Source organism: Brassica napus, chromosome C9, assembly GCF_020379485.1.
Source record: "Brassica napus cultivar Da-Ae chromosome C9, Da-Ae, whole genome shotgun sequence".
NCBI classification, from domain to species: Eukaryota; Viridiplantae; Streptophyta; class Magnoliopsida; order Brassicales; family Brassicaceae; genus Brassica; species Brassica napus.
In genome coordinates this window covers 20,996,622-21,018,850 of record NC_063452.1, presented here as the reverse complement: position 1 = coordinate 21,018,850, position 22,229 = coordinate 20,996,622, and the positions used below count along the sequence as shown (strand labels likewise).

Here is a 22,229-nt window from a genome sequence, read left to right as displayed (position 1 = left end):
ATAAAACAATAAACTTAATTAGTAAATAGAGTACTCACTTTTTCATCTCCAAAAACCATACATGTATTGGGTCGAATTAAACCAAAAGGTGACATCCATGTTCTGACTATCTTGACACGAATTGCAGGCTGCTTTTTGCCTGGAACCAAGGCGGTCAAACATGCGTAGGTCAACATCTAGAATCAAAGGTAAGCTGTTTTGTTCTTTGCTATTGTATGAGTTATAGAATTAGTTTCAAAGACCTAATATACTACCGATGCTACCATATATTTGATATAATTGACTTGGGACGCAAATTTCATTAATATAGAACGTGCATAACAATATAGACACACTATATATTATACCTTTATATAGTAAGAATAGATATACTCTTTCTGTATATGTATCTATGAAGTATATATCCTAAGATCTTCTCATTACTATATTTTACGTTGCGGTACTTAGGTGACAATGATTTGAAAAATTAATTCCAATGTTATTAATGATTATCTTATGCATATATAATAGGAAAGACCAATAATGATAATCTTAGGCATATAAGAATATTTATGATAACAAATAAATATGGAAAAGTGAGAATAAGGCAAAAAAATTTACGATCAGAGAGATCAGTAATACAGTCCAAGTTATAATTAAAATATTATTGCATACATAATCTGCATTAACTGTTATGATTACTAATTTTCAGTAAACCTTTTTTCCAGAAAATGGCCAGCAAAATTCATTTTCTTAATGGACCTCTACGAATTGAAGCCCACATGTTAGAACACCACAAGCCATTCTCTCTGTCTGTCGACATAAGGTTAGTATGAAGAGAAATGAAAAAATCTGAATAATCCAATAAATAGGCATTTCTGATAGAATTTGATTATAAAAAAGGATAGATATTCTCGTAGCCAATGTTTGAACTGAATAAGAAAATTTACTAGCATGTGTAGACTTGGCCAGGTATTGTAGTTCTGGTGCTTTAGGTATACATTGTCTTTTCTTGCAAATTGTGTCTTTTGATATGTCGGCAATGTCCTGAAAAAGATTAAATGAGATTGCTAAATGAGAGACATATACAAATCCTCTGTGTAATATAATATTTGTAATACAAAGTATATAACCGATAAAGACATTCAGCAAAGAAATTATATCTACACACTTACATGAGATGATCATAGCTTCATTACAGCACATCCTTATTAAAAGAAACTGAAGTAGCTCCACTGAAAATAAATGAAATAGGTTATTACATGACATACTTTATTAGACACGCTTTGTAAAGACTCCCCATCTTACGACTGAAAACATAAATCAAACACATACTACCTATTCTTCCTTATCTTCAAATAAGTTCTGGAAAATTTCCTTGTAAACCACATTCATAGTTGAACTCTGTGGTTTCCCCTCCTTGTCAGTAATAAGGATCTTTAATCCTTTCCTTGATTTCACACGAGACACAGCCACGTATAACTGTCCATGTGAAAAAACAGGTCTAGGGAGATAAAAACCTACCTTCGCAAGTGTTTGACCCTGACTTTTATTTATCGTCATTGCAAATGCCACTTTCAATGGAAATTGCCTACGCCTCATCTTGAAAGGAATCTTAGAATCTGTCGGTGTGATTAGAATACGATGTAAGAATACCCTTTCACCAACTCTAGTTCCTGTGATAATCTTTGCTTCAACAATGTGAGAAGACAACTGACTTATCTGCAACCTTGTCCCATTGCACAAACCATCATTAGAATCAAGATTTCTCATTAACATCACGGGTGTTCCAATCCTCAACCTTAAACAATGATTAGGCAACCCTGAAATTTTAATACTATTGAGAAATTCAGGCGTGAAAACTGAGTCATCTTGTGAGTTTGTATCAGCTGGATCAATGCTATCAGAGCTCAAAAATATTCTTTCATCACCTACATGGGAAACGTAAAACATAACATAAGGGATCAGAATAATAGATAGACATTTCTTGCTGTGTCGAGGCTCGGAAAAATTTAAAACAAAAACAACCTTTACGAATACCTGTTGAGTGATCAAGCATATAGTTGTTAATGATGTCAACATCTTCATTTGTTGGACACAATATAGCTCTTTCCTGGAAAAAAATTGGGTCTTTTGAATCTTTGAATGTATTCCCATAAACTTCTGAAACAATAGACTCAGTAGGATCGTTGCATTCAGTAATCAGAAGATCCTTTGGTATGTCAATCATGATTTCTCCATCATTTGGCTCATTAATTTTCCCATTTCCTAAATCCAATATCCATTTAGAGAACTCTGTAATCTCCTCAACTTCACGACTATCAGGTTCTGAAAAAAGCCTCATGTTTTTGGTAAGCTCCAAAACTTTGCAATGCCTCCACAAATACGAAGAGTTCAGAGACGCCATTACTATTTCTGCTCGGTTCCCTTTTGGAATTACAGGGAGTATTTGTCTAAAATCACCGCCAAAAACAACAACTTTTCCACCAAAAGGTCTTTCATCTGTAGTCTTCATAATGTCACATAGACTCCGATCTAAAGCCTCAAAGCAACGTTTGCTCATCATCGGAGCTTCATCCCAAATAATAAGAGAAGCTCTAGATATTAATTCAGCTTGATCACTCCCAGGTTGTATCTTGCAAATAGAAAATTCATCAGGATTTATCGGAATGCTGAATCTGGAATGAGCAGTCCTTCCCCCAGGAAGCAATAAAGCGGCAATGCCGCTAGAAGCCACATTAAGCACCACATCTCCCCTGGAACGGATAGCAGCAGACAAAATATTCCACAAAAAAGTTTTTCCTGTCCCACCAAATCCATACACAAAAAAAACTCCACCTAATGAACTATCGACGGAGCCTATGATCTGATCATACACAGCCCGCTGCTCCTCTGTCAACTGTCGAAACCATTCTTCATGTCTTACGCGCAACTCATTCTGAGGATAGCTAAGTTCATCTTGTAAGAGCTGATTATCTGATATTAACTGATTGTTATCAATGGGTTGGGGCAATGATTTCCATTTATCCAGGCTACTGTTCTTACTGCGCAAGATCTTGTCAATCATCAAAAGTGTACAATTGAGAATTTGTTCTTCACTCAATATCAAACCTACACAATTTTAACAAACTTTATAAAAAATCTCTCTACGAATCAATGGAAATTCATTACAACCTTAGAAAGAAGAAGACGTGTACTAACCTGGATTTCCCCGCTTTTTTCTCTCAATGTGCAAAACATCTTCTGATAGTATATCTTTGGTTGCTTCCCACACCAATTTGGGCGTTGATAAACTTTCAGATAAAAGCATTTGTGCAAAAAACTTTCGCACATAGGGTCCTGATGCCCAAAAGCTACATTCTTTTATTCCTTCAATATATTCTTGATCATCATCCAACAAACCACGCTTATAACATGCTTCTTCAAAACTCGGTTGAACGATCCCATCAACTGTTTTGATATCATCATAACACCGAGGACCTCTAATCTTATTTATCAAAACCCTCAGATAGTAACGTGGTCCTTCACTTGGAGAAACATGCTGTAACCTACCTATTGCAAAACCTTTTTTCCGTTTTCTCCATTTTTGTTGCTTGTCATCATATATGAATCTTGTTGGCATTTCTGCATAGGTAAGTAATCTAGCTTCAGGGAATTCTTCACAGCAATCAAACCATGCTAAGAACATAGTTTTCATCACACTCACGCGAGCCATAACAGTTTCCACTGTATCACCTTCCCTATATATTACCGGTTGGTCTCCTTCTAGGTGAAATGTTAGCTTTTCAACTGGTGTACTTCGGAAATGTGTATGAAATGCCAAAATTCTCCAAGTAGACTCGCAAGATGATATGTATCTACGCACCAGTAAGAATACAAAAATAACATTAGTTCATAAGCACAATAGATAAAGTTTTACGTTAAGCAAAAAGATATATGAAAGATATACCTTGCATCAAAATATTTCTTAATTTCATCAACAGTTGGTTCCAGTGCTTCCCCATTAGTGTTACCACCTACTGTTTCCCCATCAGCGTTAACACCTGATGATACTCTTGCAGTGTCTACAGACCCTCCAACAGTGTTTACATGCTCTCCATCATTCCTACTATTTTGTGCTGTTCCTGAACCACTTGATTCCTTATTAACTTTCTGAGTAACTGTTGCTGTGACACAGTCTTGCCCTTTGTGGATGTACTTAAATAAGTACTTAATAGATCGGGACTGATTACACCACTCAACATTAATGTGCGCATTATAAGCGAGAAGTAGCTTCTTGTTGTAAGGAACTACAAACCTGTTGTCCAACTGAATTCCTTTCTTCTCAACAAAACACCCACCTTCTCTTCTCCGATAGATAGGATACCCCTGCGAATCCACTGTAGTCTTCTCCACTAACTTTCTAGGAAAGAATTTGGTACACCGCCCTTCAATCATACATGGTGAATTCTTGTTAACAACACCACATGGTCCGTGAATCATTGTGTCTCTTACAACCTCATAGAGACGCGGCTCTTCCTTTTTATCAGGAATTTCAGCTGATATTATCCGATCAATATCATCAGAACTTGGAAATTTAGCTGTCGGATCCATGAATAGCAAAATATGCGCATGTGGAAGCCCTCGTTTTTGAAACTCTATGGTGTAAACAGCTGCAAAACGATAAGAGATCAAGTTTAAATAATTCAGAATGAAATATCAAATACATGTACTGATCGAAATTAGTAACAAAATACTAACCAGAAACTGTTTTTCCGAGCAAATGTTTCTTCGTTAGATCATCCATCAATTTATCAAGTTTAACTTTGAATAGCCGGCAGCACAATTCCGGTCTGTCTTCTGATCTAAGATTGTATTTCTCAAAATATCGAATCAACTCTGGCCACTTAGGATTACATGTAAATGTAATAAAAAGATCTGGAAAACCAAAGTATTTGCAAATGGACATACAATCCAAATACATCTGATGCATATATCTCGGACCACCTGTGAATGATGAGGGTATGATGATACGGTTTCCTTCGATAGGCAGAGAAGAAAGACCATCATTTGCAGCAGCCACAAATTTAGAATAATTCAATGACCTCAAATTGGACTGATTTTTCCTTATATATCGAAGACGCTGAGTTTCAATCATCGTATAAGCATCAACTAAAAACTGCTGCTGTAAACGCCTCGAAAGTAAAAGTGCTTGTGATCCAACCTTTCGAATTTGTATTCGATATGCAAAGAATTCCCTCATGCTAATATTTGCTTTCTTATTTTTGGTGATTCCTGTAAAACCATTCTTGATACCTAGACGAAAACCATCCTCTCCGTATGGAAAAATTAGTGGATATTGAAGAGGTAGATAGCAAGGATGCAACTCGTTGATCCTTTTTAGCTTCCCAGAATTCTTTTCCAAGATAATATCCCTTTTATCCATATTAAGCTGAAAATCTCCAACAACCAAAGCAGCCACTTCAGACGATGTAGGCAAATTGTATACTCTGCCATCCTTCTGGCGATCATTGATCAAAACCAATGACACATCCTGACATTCAGATTCATTGTTAAATCTATCCATCGCATTACGGAAGGTCTTCACATGAACATTACAACCCCGTAACATGTTCATAATAGACTCTACCAAATCTGGTCTGATTTTGCTCCTTTCAGAATTGCCACTGTTAAGATAATAAACGTACTCCAAGTTAATTAAAAACAATTGGTAGTCGATGTGTCAGAAAAAACAAAACACTGAATGCTAAATTAAAAGCAGTTCCGAAAACAGCGAGTGCCATACCTTAACGCTGACAACCTGTTTTGAACTTCGTTTTCTGTATCATGTATATATAACTGAGAAAACTTGGCAGTTTCACCGGGCTTTGGTTTCACACTTCCAATCAAATGATAATTTTCACCATGTAATTTAAAAATCTTCGGTCCTCTACCTCTGTTGGTAGAATTATCAATTTTGCCACCAAGCGATGTAAAGGAAAACATCATATTTAGTGGTCTAATATTGTCCCTGAAATGCTTACTAATAACATCATCTTTGGTTAGCAGTCCCATAAGATATTCAGGGGGTTCCTTAAGCAGTGGAAGCTTGATTTTACCATTAAGACAGCACATTGTAAATGTGGGCTTTCTTGTTTTCCGGGTCTTGCCAATCCTTTCGTTAAACCAAAATAGTGCCCCACATTTTGGACATTCATTTTCAAGGTCCCCATCGTCTTTATACTCTGTTGAAAATAATCCACAATTGCTAACTTAACAAAAGTGTAATATGTATGTTCAACCCACGATTTTATAACAGAAAGCTGCAAAAATATGTAATTATACCTTCCTCCTTTTTAGCCGACACAATTGAAGCAGTTGATCTTGGTTTAACTTTGGTTAGTGAATCACCAAATGCTCGAGCAAAACGCTCAAACACCTGGTTGGTTACTGCTCGGCGTTGTACAATATCGATCTGTTCGTCATCAGTGTCTGTGTCCGACAAAATGTCATAATTGTGATCTTCATCACTGGTATTTGCCCAATAATCTTCTGAGCAATCTGATGATAGAAATGAATAATTGTGAAAACATATAACATTTAACATCGTGAGAATCACATGTTAACTCGAGAGCTGATATACTGATAGAGTAATGTCATAAAAAACATTTCCCACAAAAATACGTATGAATTACAATATCAATATCTTTTCATTACCAGATGAATCTGAGTCCACGCTCGAGATAATAGATTTTCCTGACCAACGGTTTTGACTGCTAGGCTGAGGTGTAGTCCTTTGACTTGACAATTTGCAGGGAAACTGTCTAGTAGGTCTAGTTAGTGTGGGTTGTGTCGTATCAACAGTACACTGACTAACACTTGAAGTGCCACAACTATTGTTTTTGAAGAAGGAAGATGCTGGTTGAGTTGTGGCTTTAGCAGTAAATTTGAAACCTTCATGTATGCGTTCTTGATGCCTTTGTATCCTCTTCTTAGGCGGATTACCAATATTCGCAGTAGCAACTGTAAGGATACCAATGTACACATATAAAAAAATTTCAAACACGTAATCACAACAAATTGAAACTTAATATTTCATGATATGCACTTACTGTGACTTTCAATGATATAGTGATTTTCAGAACTCTCGGATGCAGCTGAGAGTAGAATAGATGGTTGTATATTCAACTGTTTAGGTTTTGTAGGAGTTGGATTTGTTTCACTAAATTTCCTCTTCTGCCGCAAGATGTTAAACCTTTTTGTTCTTGCATCTCTTTGTTCGTTGTATGCCTGATTTGTAATCTCACCCAACATAGCTCTGTTTTCCTCCGGTTGAACCATCTCCGGTGATTTAATAGAAGATTTTGTGTCTGCAAAATCACGTCAAAAAATTTCTTATATAATCACTTGCATATACTGAGATGAAAAAAGAATCTTTATATATATGGGACAAATTACAAAACCTAGTTTCCTTCTTTTAGGTGGACGAATGTCTGAAACATTCTCTTTTCCAGCTTTATGTTTGTTTCGATTCATGTCTGAAAACTGCTATCGTTCTCTGCACAGAAACAATAGAGCGTAGTATCACAATGTTTTGCAGGATTCATATAATTTTATTAATAAGTAAATAATTTAATATATTATCATTCCTTTTGTGTGAGATATTTTTGGATCTAATTCATATATATAATATGGAAATAAACTTTAATCTTTCTTGCACCATAGAGATTGACGTTAATTTTCCATTACATAATAGACATTGCATTGATATTTTTATAAATGTCATTTTATATATATAATGATTCAATTAATCCGATCTGAGATAATCATCATTGTTTATATGATGCATGATATGGTATTTCAGGTATCCAGTGCACATCCACATCAAAAACACCTGATGTTAATATAATTCTCAATTTATATATAAGACTTTTTGTCTGTGTTTCCTGTGTGTCATATGTGACCTCATTACTAAAAGATTCCATTATATCTTGAAATATATACGGGTGCTTTACCTTCTGGTCAACATATTGATTTAACAACTCCATTTAAATGTACTTATCAGAGGGGCAATTTTTGGCGGAAAGACAATGATGGACAGAAGAATTATTGTCCTTCCTTATGCAAATTACTTTCAGGTTAGTTCCAACTTCAACAACACGAATAGTTGTTTAAGAAAATATAGTGAACTTATATTAACCTAAATGGACAAATAACTGAAATATCCAGAAATGAGTGTATATGTTTTTTTTGTGTGTCATGGCCTGAACTTTTATTAGAACAATCGACAATGATAAAAGTAAAATCAGAGTCAAAGCACGAAAATATCATAAAACTAAGGCCTTCTATTAATAATAATGGTAACAACCATATGCCATAAACAAAATTTGAAAACAAAAAACCGCATTAATTATAGAAAAAACCATAAAAGGAAAAACACCAAAACATTAAAAAAAAAAACTGAAGGCCTCTTAACACTTTTCCACGTGATTACTCCTAGCCACTTTTCTCACTCTTCTCCTTCTTAACTCGAACAGTGCATGCAGTTTTAGTAACCGAATTCCGATCAAACTCTTCCTCCAAGTTGACAACTGTTGACACTCTCCTTTTAGATGGAGTTAGCTCAGTTGGATTAACTTCCTCTGATGAACCACCAGATAACATGAGCGATCCCTGATAAAAAATTAACCACGGTTATCTAACTGACAAATACAAAACTGCATACAACCTACTGATACAGGTCCAACCTACTGATACAGGTCCCACGTACCTCTGGTGCTTCTGAAAGGGCAGAGGTTGATGGAGCTAAACAAAGCCTTGGCACCTAAATAAACAAAAAAGTAACTCAAACACTATTTAATCATTAGACAAGACAATATCGACAACATTATAAGTAACATCCGTTGAAATACCTTAGGGGACGCCGGCAGATCAAATTCAGAAATCATTTCAAGGTTGGTGACAATCTTCAACACTTTGTAGGTTTCATGCTTGTAGACATAATTCTCTCTTTCAATTTGAATCTTAAAGAGGTACGTCTTACCCACTAAGTTTTGGAGTTCAAGAGGTATAACATCTGGCCCATGAATCTACAAAATGTTAAGAGGAAAAACATTTACTGTAAATATCTGACAATTAATGCATGTAAATAAAAAATGGATTAAGCTCGAGATTAAGAACCTCATCACTAATAGGTCCAGTAAGCTCAATGCAAGGTTGATGAAGCAACTGTAATGCAAGGTTGTCAAATAAGAAAAATTTTGAATTTCCAGTATTGTCAAGCACAACCAAATGCAACTTGTACCTACATATGAAAAAATGCAAGAGTAAATATAAGGAAAGAGAAACAATATACGAAAGGAATTCATAGATGTACAACCTTGGGAGAAGCTTAGGGTTGTAACATTTGCATTTGTTGCAATAGTAATTGAACATCAATTCGTTTTCATCTTCTCCATCATCAAGAGTGTCGTTAGGCACTTGCACAACCTTCTTTGAACAGACTTTGCAACTCAAATAGTACCAGCCCATATCAGAATCAATAGCTGCAATTGTGCACATGACAATACACTTCTCCACCTATCATGACAAACATCCAATAGTATAGTAAGAAGACCATTTTGTTCAAAACAAATGTAAACAAAATCTGTTTTTAAATATATATGTATATACCTGTCTAGATTCAGACAACTCAGCAATGGTCTTCCTGGTGGTGTGAACAAAAAAATCATCCTTGTCCGAAACACCAAGAACCTGGCCTACTGGCTTGGACTCCACGATAGCTAAACAAAGTTCATCTTTTGGTAACCTATCAAAAGTAATACAAAATAAAGTTTTGTAAGACATGGAAAGAATTATCATTATAATATATTCACACTCCCTTTATAACTTACTTAGATTTAAACTCTTCAACCTCAGTCATGTATGGATTCAAACTGACGTCTGAAACATTATACGCATTTGAAATGCTACGTTCATCTGCACAAAGATGGACAGGAATTAGTAAAAAAGATAAACCATATACATAGCAGTATACAAAACAAACGACATTAAATATACGTACCTTTCCATACTTTTATCTTCCCAAATCTCAACACACAAATTAGTGCTTCATCACGACGGGTCTGCATCTCATTACTCACATCAGAAGCAAAGCTTCCCCACAACACAAGTGGAAGACGAACATCCCTACGAAAAATAAAAAATGTAATAGTTAAAATTGCAAAATAAATCAAAACGAAATCATATAAACCCAAAATTGGTATGTACTAATCAATATAGAAAAGGGATCATGGTTTAGAATAATTGTCTTACTCAAGATCACGTAGTTCCAAAGTAATCTTCTGGGTATCTTTTCCATTCACCGACAACACATCAACTTGGCTAACTTCCACTACCTGGCCTATGACATCTGCAGAACGGGAGTTTATATTATAATTATAATCGTAGAATAATAGCTAGAACAAAACTGACAGAAATAATTACTTACCAACCAAATGATTCGAGTTGAGTGTACCATCAAGAATCTCACGGTAATTAACAGGTTGAAACCCATTAATAGCTCTTGGCAAATCCTCACAGATTTTGACACGGGTAGTCGCAAGGAAACTGATCTTGTAAAGATGATTTGTTGTTCTGTAGGAGCCACATGAGTGATTTAGTGAGAAGTTGATCATCATCTTTGTTTTCCCTTCAGCAAGAAAGGGATCGAACTGGTTAACCAATTCTTTCTTCACAGTTGCATGAATCTTATCACCCTGTATAAATATACACGACATTAAGAATAAGTACAAAATAAATATGGACATAACAGACCAAAAGAAACGATTAAATAGAGTTTTATAAAAACTCACATTAGCATCAATAAGAACCATCTCTATGGTTAAACCACCAGCAGCAGTAAACTGTTTCCAAAGGCGTATGATCTTCACCCTGATCTTCCACATTGATTTGAAGGGTTTCAGATCAGCAACTGGGTTAAAGCCGGCCATTAGAGAAGTCTGAAAGTTGTTACGGAGTATTATTGGGTTTTAGAGATGAAGAGGAATGATGAAAGAAAAGCAGAGAACGGGTCACCCCTTTTATAGTCAAACCTAGAGATATTAAGCCGATCTAAATTTCCATATATAAATTAAGTCGAACGCCTTATGTAAATTAAGCATCTCTGTTATTAAGGAAATAATGTATTTTGTATATTGAGCTTACCGCGTTGTAATAGATGTATGTACCGTATTATTGACCCATTTAATGTCATGTAATAATGGAAAATTGAATGCGTTAACTTGGACAATACTCCAAGTAAAATAAATGCCACTAATAACAATTTATGAGTTATTAATGCTAAACGTGGACAATAAGGCTTATTGAGATCAATGCTTGTCACACGGAGGGAAAATTGCGTTTAGAAAGGACCAAAAAAACAAAGCATCTGCAGTCTAAGAAGACTTTTATATTGATTACTGAAGCCCGATAGTATAAACTATAACAGAAAATAATTTGATTAGAAAATTCGAACACAAAAATTATTAGACTTTAGAAAACGAAAAAATGACTATATGACAACGACAATAACCTATAAATGTAAATCACACATGTTATAGATTGTACGTTAACTATGTTTAAGGTTGAAATCCAGAAACTTTCTTGATCCAGACAAAGAAATACTAAGAACATATACCATATAAACACGTATGGTAGTAACAAAGCATGCACGATAACTTTTATAAACTTGAAACCGTTATATTATTTTGTAAAGGTGACTTGGTTAGGCAGTTATTATAATTATACAGAGGATGCACGTTAGTTATTGCTTCCACGTTTTTAATTAGTAATGTTATGGAATGTGTAATTATGGTAAGGGAGGTCCAATGTAACAAAAAATGTATTTTCTCTAGTAAGATCTAAGTTTTTTAATTAGAGACTCTGAGAAGCCCTGTGAAGCTGACACCTAAGCACTGATTACAAAGTCATAACTTAAAAATGTTTCTTCTTTAATATATAGGGGATTGATCCACCTTTTTTCGATTTTATTTGTTAAACCTCTAAGTCCATAACTAATACAACGTGATAGGCAAAATATTAAAAAATTATTTTCCAAAGCTTCTTCTCAAACTTGCAAATACCATATATTAAATTTTAATATTAGTGAACCCATTATAAAAAGTCTCTGGCTTCGCCCCTGATAATTATCATACTTTTAGTTCTATCTAACTATCGCTTAAAATATATCTTATGTTATACATAATTAGACATCTTATGTCGCGCAAAGCGCGTGATTACTATCTAGTTTTATAGTATATCGTGTGATAAGAACTAACACAGCAAAGTCATTGACAGACTCACGAAGAACCATCGTTATCAATGCGATAACTTTTTAATAGTCGGAAAGGTTAGTGTCGTGAAGCGCAAGTTGTAATTTTGTGATGATAATGAATCAATTTCTTGATGATTGCAACAGGGAAAGAGAAATCTTGTTAAGGATCAAAGTTAACAGGAGACTTTTTGAAGAGAAGTCAATGCCAAGTCTCTGCCTCTCTATTCATTTGATCCCGAGTGGTTTTAAGGGTTTTGAAGTGAGCATGATGATCTTGAAAGGGATCTTTTTCTTTGTTTACCTTCGGTTTTTGACAGAGTTGACTTGACTTGACTTTGAAAATCATGCATCCACTGAGAAACGTCTGCCACGACTTGAACTCTGATAAATAGGAGATTCTAAGTATGCATGTAAAAGGTAAGCATGAACCAGAGTGTGGATGACTTATAACTAAGTCATTATAATTTGTAATCTTTCTATTTATCTATGACGGTGTAATCTCCTATATAAGGAACCTCTATGTTATGAATAAATATAGACTTTTCCATTACTTTTATAACACGTTATCAGCACGAAACTCTAAGCTAATACCCAAATCAAAAAACCCTAAAACCCTAACCCTAGCCAGCGATCCGACGAACCCTAAACCCCGATCGCGTCTCTTGTTCCCGCATCTGTTCCAGCTCGCGTCCCCGATCAGCTTCAGCCCAAGGCGTTCCTGATCCTAGCTCAGACGTTCGCGACCCGAGAGCAGCTCCAGCACGCGACCTCTTCCTCGTTCGCGACAGCATCAGACAGCTAAGTCCAACGATCAAGGCGTTCCCGATCAAGCAACAAAGGATGTCTGCGACCCGATAGAAGCGACTCGATCCATTCCAGCTCGCGTCCCGTTCGTGTCCAGCTCGGGTCTCGTTCGTGTCCAGCTCGCGGCTCAACTCCTTTGGTGGTCCGATTCAACAATCATCTAAGGTTAAAAGGTAATTCAAAACCTAAGAACCCATAATCGAACATGGATTGATTGATAAATAATGAAACCCTAAAACCCTAATCTTTATGACTCAAAACCATAGGGTAATAAATCAAAAATCATAATTGAGTAAATCGAAGCTCTAAAAGTTCGATACCCCAAACCCTAAATCATGTTCCTACATGATTAAAACTCCAAATCGGTTTTTACAAATTAAAATCCGATAAACCGTAACTCTATATCTATAAACCCTACATAATATAAGTATCAGAATTAATTATACTATAATTATCAAATCACATATTAAAACCCTAATAGAATATTTTGAAATCAAAACTGTTTTCGGTTTTGATCATTGAGGTTTTAAATCTGATTGAATCTGATGCTATGTTGCTAGAATTGTTTGACCGTTAAATTGATAGATTTATTTTCTCATCCTGCTTGGTTAATTTTTCATCTGATTTAAAATTATTTAAATCGACCAGCCTGTTAAAATATTGATTGAATCCAATAGGTTTCTAGCTTGCTTTGCTTATATAATCCGATAGGTTGATAGATTGATTGAGGTTTACTTGTTTAAAATCCGAATGATCTGATTGCATGATTCTTGAGGTTTAATATCATCTGCTAGGATTGATAGTTTTGTAATCTGATATGTTTTAAATAGAAACCCTAAATAATCCGTATGATAGGTTATATTGATCTGATTTGGATGTCTTTGAGAATTGAGAATCCGTATGCTAGGTTGATAGATTCATGATAAAATCTAATGTCTTGATGTTTAAGATTGTATGCTTAGTTTGATTAAATTGATTGGTCTGATTATATGTTTTTGAGGTTTGATAAATTCGGATACTAGATAAATTATTTACACATGGTTTATGCTAAATACCAATCAGCCTTGAAACTGATTCATTGAAATTCATGCTTGAAATCTATATTCTAGTATTGCTAAAATCAGCCTTGAAACTGATTGAGTGATTAATAAATATTTTTACTAGTCTTGCTAAAATCTATTGATTGTTAAATCCTAATTGCATGATTAATTGAATTTGTTTTTGCTAGTTTTGATAAACCATAATATTATGAGCACATAGAAATAGTATTGCTCAGACTTGCTAGAAATTGATTGATTGATTAAATGCCTTTAAGATTTATAGTCTCATTGTCCTCACAAGATTGAAATCCGAAGTGATTGTTTTTAAGAGTAAGGCCGCATGAAAATTATACCTAAATATTGAGTGATATATGATTTGAGATGTCGAAAATCAACCTGGATTTTACTGCCCTAAATCTCTCTGAAAATAATTATTTACGGTGGGCATTGAATATGAAAATTATCCTAAAGTCAAAAAGACTTGGTGAATGTATCATAGAAGGCAATAATGCCAATGAGAAAAATTGATACAGGGCAATATTAATTATTAGCCATCATCTTATTAAGAGTCTCAAAGATCAGTATCTGACTATAGAGAATCCTCTAGACCTTTGGACATAGTTAAAAATCGAGATATGATCACCAAAGAACGGTGTTATTACCAAAGGCCCTATTTGATTGGAGGAATCCCAGAATCCAGGACTATAAAAGTCTGTGGATGAGTCTATTGCTAGCTGGGCAAAATAATGGATTACTAATGAGAAACAGTGAATTGAGACCTCCTGGATTAACCCCATTACCTGATACCAATAAGGTCGCAGAAGAAAAAAAAAAGGTAACCATGTCCAGAATGATAGACCACACGGTCATGGCCGTGGAGGGTGGAAAGGACGTGGTCATGGCCACTATAACACATTTGGCCGTGGGAATCACTATGGCAGAGGCCGTGGGTATCAACCCAATTTGAGCCATGGTCAAGGCAGTGGCCGTGGTATATCCTTTAAACCACAAAGCTCGACCAAATCAGTGTGCCATAGATGTGGAATGGGGAACCATTGGGCAAAGATATGAAGGACTCCTAAACATTTTTGTGACCTTTATCAAAGAGAGTCTGAAAGGGAAGAATCCTGAAACCCACTTGGTCTATAAAGATGGTGAAAATAATTTCGAACATGATCAAGATGATCTTATGGAATATGAGACTTATGATTGCCTAAAAGAATCAAGTTGATAATCTGATTTCGACATCAAACTTGTGTGATTGCTTTGCTCGTATGTTTTCTCTGATTTTTATCTCCTTGAATTTATTTCTATTACATTGTGTGCTTAGATTAAATGAATGAATGATTTGTCTATATGAGTACACTGAAAAACGCCAATATAAATGCTAAAGCAGGTTTCACCAGTCTGAAAGAAGACTATGGCTAGGCTAATATATTATTGCCTAAGGGTATGCGTCTAGAAATCAGTGATGCCTTATATTCACCCAGCTCTAAGAGCAAGAGCAGCCTATTGAGTTTTAAAGATATAAGAATGAATGGTTTCCATATTAAAACAATGGGCGAAGGAAATAAAGAGTTCCTTCAGATATATGTATAAAATCGCCCAAGGCCATAATAAGTCCTAAAGACTATACTTGCATACTCTACTGACCTAGACTATGCATAGATCAGTATGATAGAGGCTTTAAGCCTGCGAAAATATACATTTTATGGCACGACCGGATTGGCCATCCTGGTCCAAACATGATGCGAAAATTGATATTCAAAAGGCACACATTAAAAGATAAGAAGAGTTATCCCAAAGAATCTCACGTGTGTAGCATGTACACAAGGGAAACTCATTCGACCATCACCAGTATAACGGCTAAGAGCCATTTTTTCATAAATAAAGACTATATGTCTAGATAATACTGGTGAATACATGTCCCAAGCGTTTAAATGATTATGGTATGTCCATGGGGGTAAGTGTGGGCATTTCTGTGATACATGTCCATACCAAGAACGGATTGGCCGAAATCTTTTAAAACGCAAATAGTTGATTGATAGACCATAACTTATGAGGTCAAAACTCTCATTCACAGCTTGGGCCACACGAAATTTACATGCACCTAAGCTAATACGCATCAGGCCATTTAGTGAGCATAGATATCCCATATCACAATTATTAGCGGGTCAAGAGCCAGACATACCCCATCATAAGACATTTGGATGTGTTGTCTATGTACTAATTGCTCCACCACAGAGAACTAAGATGGGACCTCAAAAAGAGGATGGGGATATATGTTGGATATGATTCTCCCACAATAATAAAGTACTTTGAGCCAACTATGGGTGATTATATTTGAGACCAGGTACACGGATTATTTTAAGACCAGGAGGAGAAAAAAATAATTAAGCTGGTAAAAAAATGGTAAAGGAAATAGAATGGAATCAACCATCAATGTCTTGGCAAGATCGTCGGACTAAAGAATGTGAAATAGACGTCCAAAGATTATACATTTACAAAGCTAGCTAATCAAATGCCAGACATATTTGCTGGCCCGAAAGAGAATGACTAAGTCATATATAAACCAGCTTGTAAAGCACCAACGAATTTGATGTCCAAGAAGAGACACACTCAAGTTGCTACAGAGTCTAGACAACGTATGAAACATGATAGACCAAATAGGTTCCAAAAGATAAGAATCCTCGGAAACAAAAGAAAGGTGCAGAGAATGATAATCAAAATCCAAATCCGAGGTTACTAAGGAAACCATCCTAGACATGGAGATAAGGCCGACCGGCTCTAAGGTACAGGTACCAAACAATGTAGCTTGGGACGCCAAGCTGCAAAGTATTAAAGGTCCTGATAATAATGAATCTCAATCGATTATATCATGTATGGAACATAATGGAACCAATAAGGAATGTCGACATAAGATGATTTATTTGCATACAAGGTAGCACTTGAATTTATGAATATAAGCGAGGATCATGAACCCACGTCAATGTAAGAGTGTGCATTCGTAGAACATATTGGATTGACTGGAAACGTGGGGTTAAATAATTTAAAGAAGAAAGACGTATTTGGCCATATGATTAAGACGCCATATGATGTTAAAACTAGTGGATATAAATGGATCTTGTGAGGAATAGAAATCGTGAGATATAAAGCTGATGTTGCACAAGGATTCTCACAAAGACCAGTAATAGATTATGAGGAGACATACTCCTATGTGGTAGATGCAACTACTTTTAGATTTCTCATAAGTCTGGCTATATAAGAGAGAAAATTAGACTTGCAGCAAGTTGATGTAGTGACTGCATATTTATATGGTTCACTGGATAATGAAAGTACTAGAGGGTATTGAGCTGAAAGTACAACAAGTTCTCGAGAACAATATTGATAATCATCAAAGTATATGATCTGAATATCCTAGGAACCTCTGGATACAATTTCTCAAACAGTTGAATATCTCAAGAAAGAGTTTGAGATGAAAGATCTTTAAAAAAAAAATAAAGTTTTGTTTGCGATTACAGCTTGAGTACATTAACAATGAAATCCTTGTGCATCAAATAATATATACAGAAAAGGGTACTCAAGAGATTTAATATGGATCAGTCTCACCCATTATCTAGTACATGGGCGTGAGATCACTTGTTTTGGACACTGATCCATTCAGTCCAAAGGTGGACGATAAAGAAGTCCGTTTAGTCCCGAGATGGAGTATGCAGAAGTCTTGTTTTAGACACTGATCTGATTGGTCCATAAGAAGGACAATGAAGAAGCCTTTGATTTTGATTTATTTTATACTAACCAGCCCAAAGAGAGGTTATTTGGTTTTGTTGATTTGCTTTCAGACAGGTTATGATTTACACATGGTGGTAAACACATATCACAGCAACATCATCTAAGATTTTGTGTGTGTGTATTTGAGGTCGATGACTCAATATGTTCGATCAGATTGGGGCATGGCCGATGGTAAAGAAGAACCAACTATCATGTTCGAGGACGAAGCATATTCTGCCCAAGATCTTCATCACCCACGGATTGCAGAAAATTGGAGAGTTCCAAGGGACCTTCAGTAATGTCCAATGTGTGTTGTACTCTTTTTCTTTCACCATGGTTTTGTCTCAATTGGGTTTTTCTGGTAAGGTTTTAATGAGGCAACATTAAATAACATTACAAGCTCTAAATGGTTATGGCATCCAAGTGGGAGTGTTATGAACCAGATTGTGGATGACTCATAACCCAGAGATTATGATTTGTAATCTTTCTATTTATCTATGACGGTGTAATCTCCTATATAAGAAACTTTTATGTTATGAATAAAGATAGACTTTTACATTAACCATCACGGCAAGATTTGTTAGATTATTATTATTGTAACCATCATTAACGGCAAAGAAGCAGACCTTTCAAGATTCAGTATCTCAAAATAATAATTATCCCAAATGCAATCCTCTGAGGTAACTCTCTTGTGTTTGGGAATGAGTTTTTACACGAGGACAAGACATCTCTCTCTCTCTTGTCTTCAGAAGCTTGACTCTTGAACTCGAGCAACAATTTTTATCAGTTTCATAAGCAAACCCGTATGCTTCAAATAACATGAGAGCATCTCATGCTTCTCATATGTTACAGGAAATGAATACAGAGGATGGATAAATTTCAAAATGCATTTACCTTGTGTTGGTAAGATATATTAACAACAGCAAAAATTCCTACGTATTCGAATAACATAAATATCAAAGGTCTTCAGAATTTAAAAATAAAAGTAACCCATTTGAAAGAAACTACGATAACCAAATTTATAGAATGATGAATATCAATGAAACGTCTCAAAATTAAAAGAAATCAAAGCATAATAAAATTGGAAAAAAAAAAAATCACAACATACTATCAGCTCTTGAAGGCAATCTCCTAAAGAAGTTTTGAGGTACCGAAGGAATATCAAAAACCCTAAGCCTAGGGTGTCTCATGACGTAGAAGGCAAGCAAAGTCATCAGCAGTTTCATGGAGATTAAGAAGATTACTCCACAAGCAACCAAACAAAACATGGAAAACAGAAACGTTGCCCTAGGATCTCTCCAGCTCAACAGATTCTTAACTCTCTCCCCCTGTGTAGCCAAGTCTCCTAAAACCATCATCATCCTCCCTGCGATTCCTCTTAACCTATCATACCTTTTCTTCACCAAATCTGCAGATTTACCACTCGGAAACCCATCAAACTCCTCGTCTAGCTCATCAGGTAAAGCCGAATCCGCTTTAGACAGCTTTATATCCATGTGAGGAGGATGCCTCGGTCTCAACCGATATCGATAGAACCCAATCACAAAGCAGTACAGCAGCAGAGAGGTGACGCAGTACTTAGGGAGAAACACGATGAACAAGAAGATAAAATGTGCAAGAATCGTTGTTACCGGACTCTTCCATTTGCAAACCGAATCAAACCAAACCCAAGCATCAAGAAACGCAGTGAAGAATGTCACAAGACGTTCGAAATTCGCTCTTCCTCTTCTGATACTCCAAATGTTGGATCCGAAATCAAGCATATACTCAACCACATCTCTTCGTAGCGGCGGCTCGGTCCGGCCTAGGTTCATACAAAGTATGTGAGTTGCTTGATGCCTAAGACTGTCTAGCTGGTAGATTGACAACGGTGTTAAGTAGTGCATCATAGGTAGCAACGGCTCTGAGTATTTCTGAAGCATATCGATCGTTGATGTACATGATAATCGAACCGCGAGCTGAATTTCACCCATTTTCTTCACACCGTCTGGTTTCAAAACGATGAGTGGATACGAATGCGTGTAGATCCGTTCCGTTTCAAGCGTGGACAAACGTATCCGTATCTTACCGATTCTTGAATCTCTCGGACCATTCGTGTTTCCTGGTACTAATAGATGCATGTTGTCGAAAACCCCAATGGTGATAACGGTGTAAGGATCATAAACCTCCCAAGTATACTGCTCATTCCATTTTGGGCTAAAAGTATCAACAATCGTCCTTGTTCTCACCCACTTCTGCCCGTACTTGGCCACACAATACGCATCAGTGGTTCCTCGGCCATCACGTGACTTCATAGGCATCAAACCGGACGCACTGATGACACCAAGCTCCAACACACCAATGGCTGGAGTCCATAAAATTTTAGCAGAAGCTCTGTAATCGCTGCTATACTGAATAGACTCGTCAAGAACATGGTAACCTCCTTCCAACGAAACCCGCAAATGAATCCTCCCCGCGAATCCCGGTACCACTGAGTCCACGACGCGTTCCAAGTTGTACCACATAGCCGGCACAGGATCCGGCATTACCCTTCTCTCAACTTGAGATAACTTTATCTCACATTTCCCTAAACACTCTTCGTTTTGACCTAACTTGCATTCCAAGCTAAGTATCAAGCTGTCTTCAAAAGGCTCTACCGCCACAAACATCATATCCTCGTTCCAAACCGGGCTCATGGTTCGTGTCTGAGACACCCGACTCCTCACGACAATGTTCCCTAAAAACCCTTTCACTAAAATCTCCGGATTGGTTCTGTTTCCTTGTAACGGAACCAAATCTTGAGCCTCAATGACGTTCACTCTCAGATACCAAAGCCTCGGAGATAGATAAACTTTAGACCGTGCGATCACTGCGTTGTCTCCATTCACGGTAACACAATCCGAATGCCAAGCTTCAGGGAACACTTCATCAGCTTGTGTCCCCATCCATACAGACAGCATAACCTCTCCTCCAAACCTATTCCCGTTGATGTCTTCTAATCTATACCACTGAGGAGCCAGTGGACTGTCCGGAGGGACACGCGTCGGAATCTCAGCAACTTCGAACTTACACTTACCAATAATCACTTCTTCGTTGGCCTTCACAGCGACGTCCAAGACGTTTCCTTGGAGACGATCCTTGTTAAAGGCGAACACTTCGTGGAACTCAGGGTTAGGGTTAGGGTTTGTGTTGTTCTTCGTTCTTCCTTTGTAGCTTCCGATGGTGACTTCGATGAATGAGTCGTTGGAAGGTAAGGCTCGAGCCTTGACGACTCGGATGTAGAGAAATGTCATTCGCTCCACGAGGTCGAACGATGACGTCTGCATTTCGCCGCCGGGAAACGATCTTCCACCGCCGATTTTCGGACATGTCTCTTTGAGTGAGAAGTCGTTTTCTGCCATTGTTGGCGTTGTTCTGAAATTTTATGTTTTTTGAGAGAGAAAATAGATATACGTTTGAAGAGAGATTTTCTTGTTGTAGATATTCAAAAGACACGAACATTTTACCTTCTAAGTTTATAACATTTATTTCCTTATTAGATGAAATGAATTAAATGGCTTTACTATTCGTTTTAAATGCGTAAGATTCTATAAAAATCATTTGTGAGAAAATTTCGGATTTTATTTTGAAAAGACGTTACCAGACATTGATCTCATATCAGGAGATTTCATTTTTTAAAATAGTTAGTAAGAAGATAATAATTCAAACTTCAACGTATTGCTAGACCATAATTAAAAAATAATATACGTTTTTGTCGGCAAATATTTTCCACTGTGATTTTGGGTATAGGAAACAAAAACAATCTCTGGTCTTTTGGATATATAAATTTGGGAAAATTATTTTTTTTAGAGCAAAAAAATGATAACTATGTCTTTTTAGACTAATATCTATTTTATGTCATTTTTGCCTATAATACCCTTTAATATTTTTGAAAATAAATTTAATAAATAGTTTTCCAAAAAAAAAAATAGAAAAATAGTTACTATTGATAAAATACCTATATGAACTTAGTGGTATTTTTTTCAGTCTAAAAATGTTTAAATCATAATTTTCAGATTCTGTTATAAATAAAGTAGAAATGACATTCTACAAAGTAGAAAATGAAATTCATTTTTTTCATTGAATCTACAATGTTTAGAATACGTGATCTACGTAAATAAGAGTATTCTAAAAATATTTAGAATACATATTCTACGCTTAACCTACCGATCTAAAATCTTTAGAAATCAAAACCTACACATTAGTATAAATCTAAAACACGTTGAAACCGACTTCTATAGATCAACTGTAAATCTAAAACATGTAGAAATCAAAATCTACACATTACTATAATTCTAAAAACCTGTAGAAACTGATTTCTACAG

General features: G+C 36.0%; 3 protein-coding genes across 5 annotated transcripts; all 3 read right to left on the bottom strand.

Annotated features, from left to right (window-relative positions):
• Positions 1 to 504: 504 nt before the first annotated feature.
• LOC106349600 lies at positions 505 to 8,622 on the bottom strand. The gene is made up of 10 exons (XM_048767748.1): positions 8,472 to 8,622; positions 7,071 to 7,328; positions 6,676 to 6,981; positions 6,304 to 6,519; positions 5,765 to 6,203; positions 4,930 to 5,645; positions 3,929 to 4,631; positions 3,181 to 3,836; positions 2,020 to 3,090; positions 505 to 1,910 (listed from the first exon to the last, which is right to left on the bottom strand). The coding sequence occupies exons 1-10, from the start codon at positions 8,620 to 8,622 to the stop codon at positions 1,318 to 1,320; spliced, it is 5,109 nt and encodes a 1,702-aa protein (XP_048623705.1). The 3' UTR covers positions 505 to 1,317.
• LOC125592429 lies at positions 7,805 to 10,140 on the bottom strand. 3 transcript variants are annotated; one of them, XM_048767568.1, is made up of 4 exons: positions 9,631 to 10,140; positions 9,338 to 9,537; positions 9,139 to 9,262; positions 7,805 to 9,047 (listed from the first exon to the last, which is right to left on the bottom strand). In XM_048767568.1, the coding sequence occupies exons 1-4, from the start codon at positions 9,817 to 9,819 to the stop codon at positions 8,811 to 8,813; spliced, it is 750 nt and encodes a 249-aa protein (XP_048623525.1). In that variant the 5' UTR covers positions 9,820 to 10,140; the 3' UTR covers positions 7,805 to 8,810. The 3 variants fall into 3 exon arrangements, 2 of the variants coding, with proteins under 2 accessions (XP_048623525.1, XP_048623523.1); XR_007328420.1 differs by having other exon boundaries at positions 8,728 to 8,782; positions 8,871 to 9,047; positions 9,338 to 10,140; XM_048767566.1 differs by having other exon boundaries at positions 9,139 to 9,537.
• Positions 10,141 to 18,642: 8,502 nt separating this feature from the next.
• Positions 18,643 to 21,854, bottom strand: LOC106351024 (FT-interacting protein 3-like). The gene has a single exon (XM_022711592.2). It carries the CDS (start codon positions 21,264 to 21,266, stop codon positions 18,984 to 18,986), a length of 2,283 nt encoding a protein of 760 aa, XP_022567313.2. The 5' UTR covers positions 21,267 to 21,854; the 3' UTR covers positions 18,643 to 18,983.
• Between the last annotated feature and the right edge of the window lie 375 nt (positions 21,855 to 22,229).

What these genes read in the sequence shown, in the direction of transcription:
- LOC106349600 (XM_048767748.1), bottom strand. Translation starts at nt 8,622, where the DNA reads ATGTTATCTGGTGGTTCATCAGAGGAAGTTAATCCAACTGAGCTAACT. An exon ending in CGTGGACTCAGATTCATCTG is followed by an intron (nt 6,520 to 6,675) that starts GTAATGAAAAGA and finishes TTCTATCATCAG; the next exon opens with ATTGCTCAGAAGATTATTGG. An exon ending in AAAAAAGCGGGGAAATCCAG is followed by an intron (nt 3,091 to 3,180) that starts GTTAGTACACGT and finishes AAAATTGTGTAG; the next exon opens with GTTTGATATTGAGTGAAGAA.
- LOC106351024 (XM_022711592.2), bottom strand. Translation starts at nt 21,266, where the DNA reads ATGGCAGAAAACGACTTCTCACTCAAAGAGACATGTCCGAAAATCGGC.
- LOC125592429 (XM_048767566.1), bottom strand. Translation starts at nt 9,819, where the DNA reads ATGATAATTCTTTCCATGTCTTACAAAACTTTATTTTGTATTACTTTT. An exon ending in AGTTGTCTGAATCTAGACAG is followed by an intron (nt 9,538 to 9,630) that starts GTATATACATAT and finishes TTGTCATGATAG; the next exon opens with GTGGAGAAGTGTATTGTCAT. An exon ending in CTGGACCTATTAGTGATGAG is followed by an intron (nt 9,048 to 9,138) that starts GTTCTTAATCTC and finishes AACATTTTGTAG; the next exon opens with ATTCATGGGCCAGATGTTAT.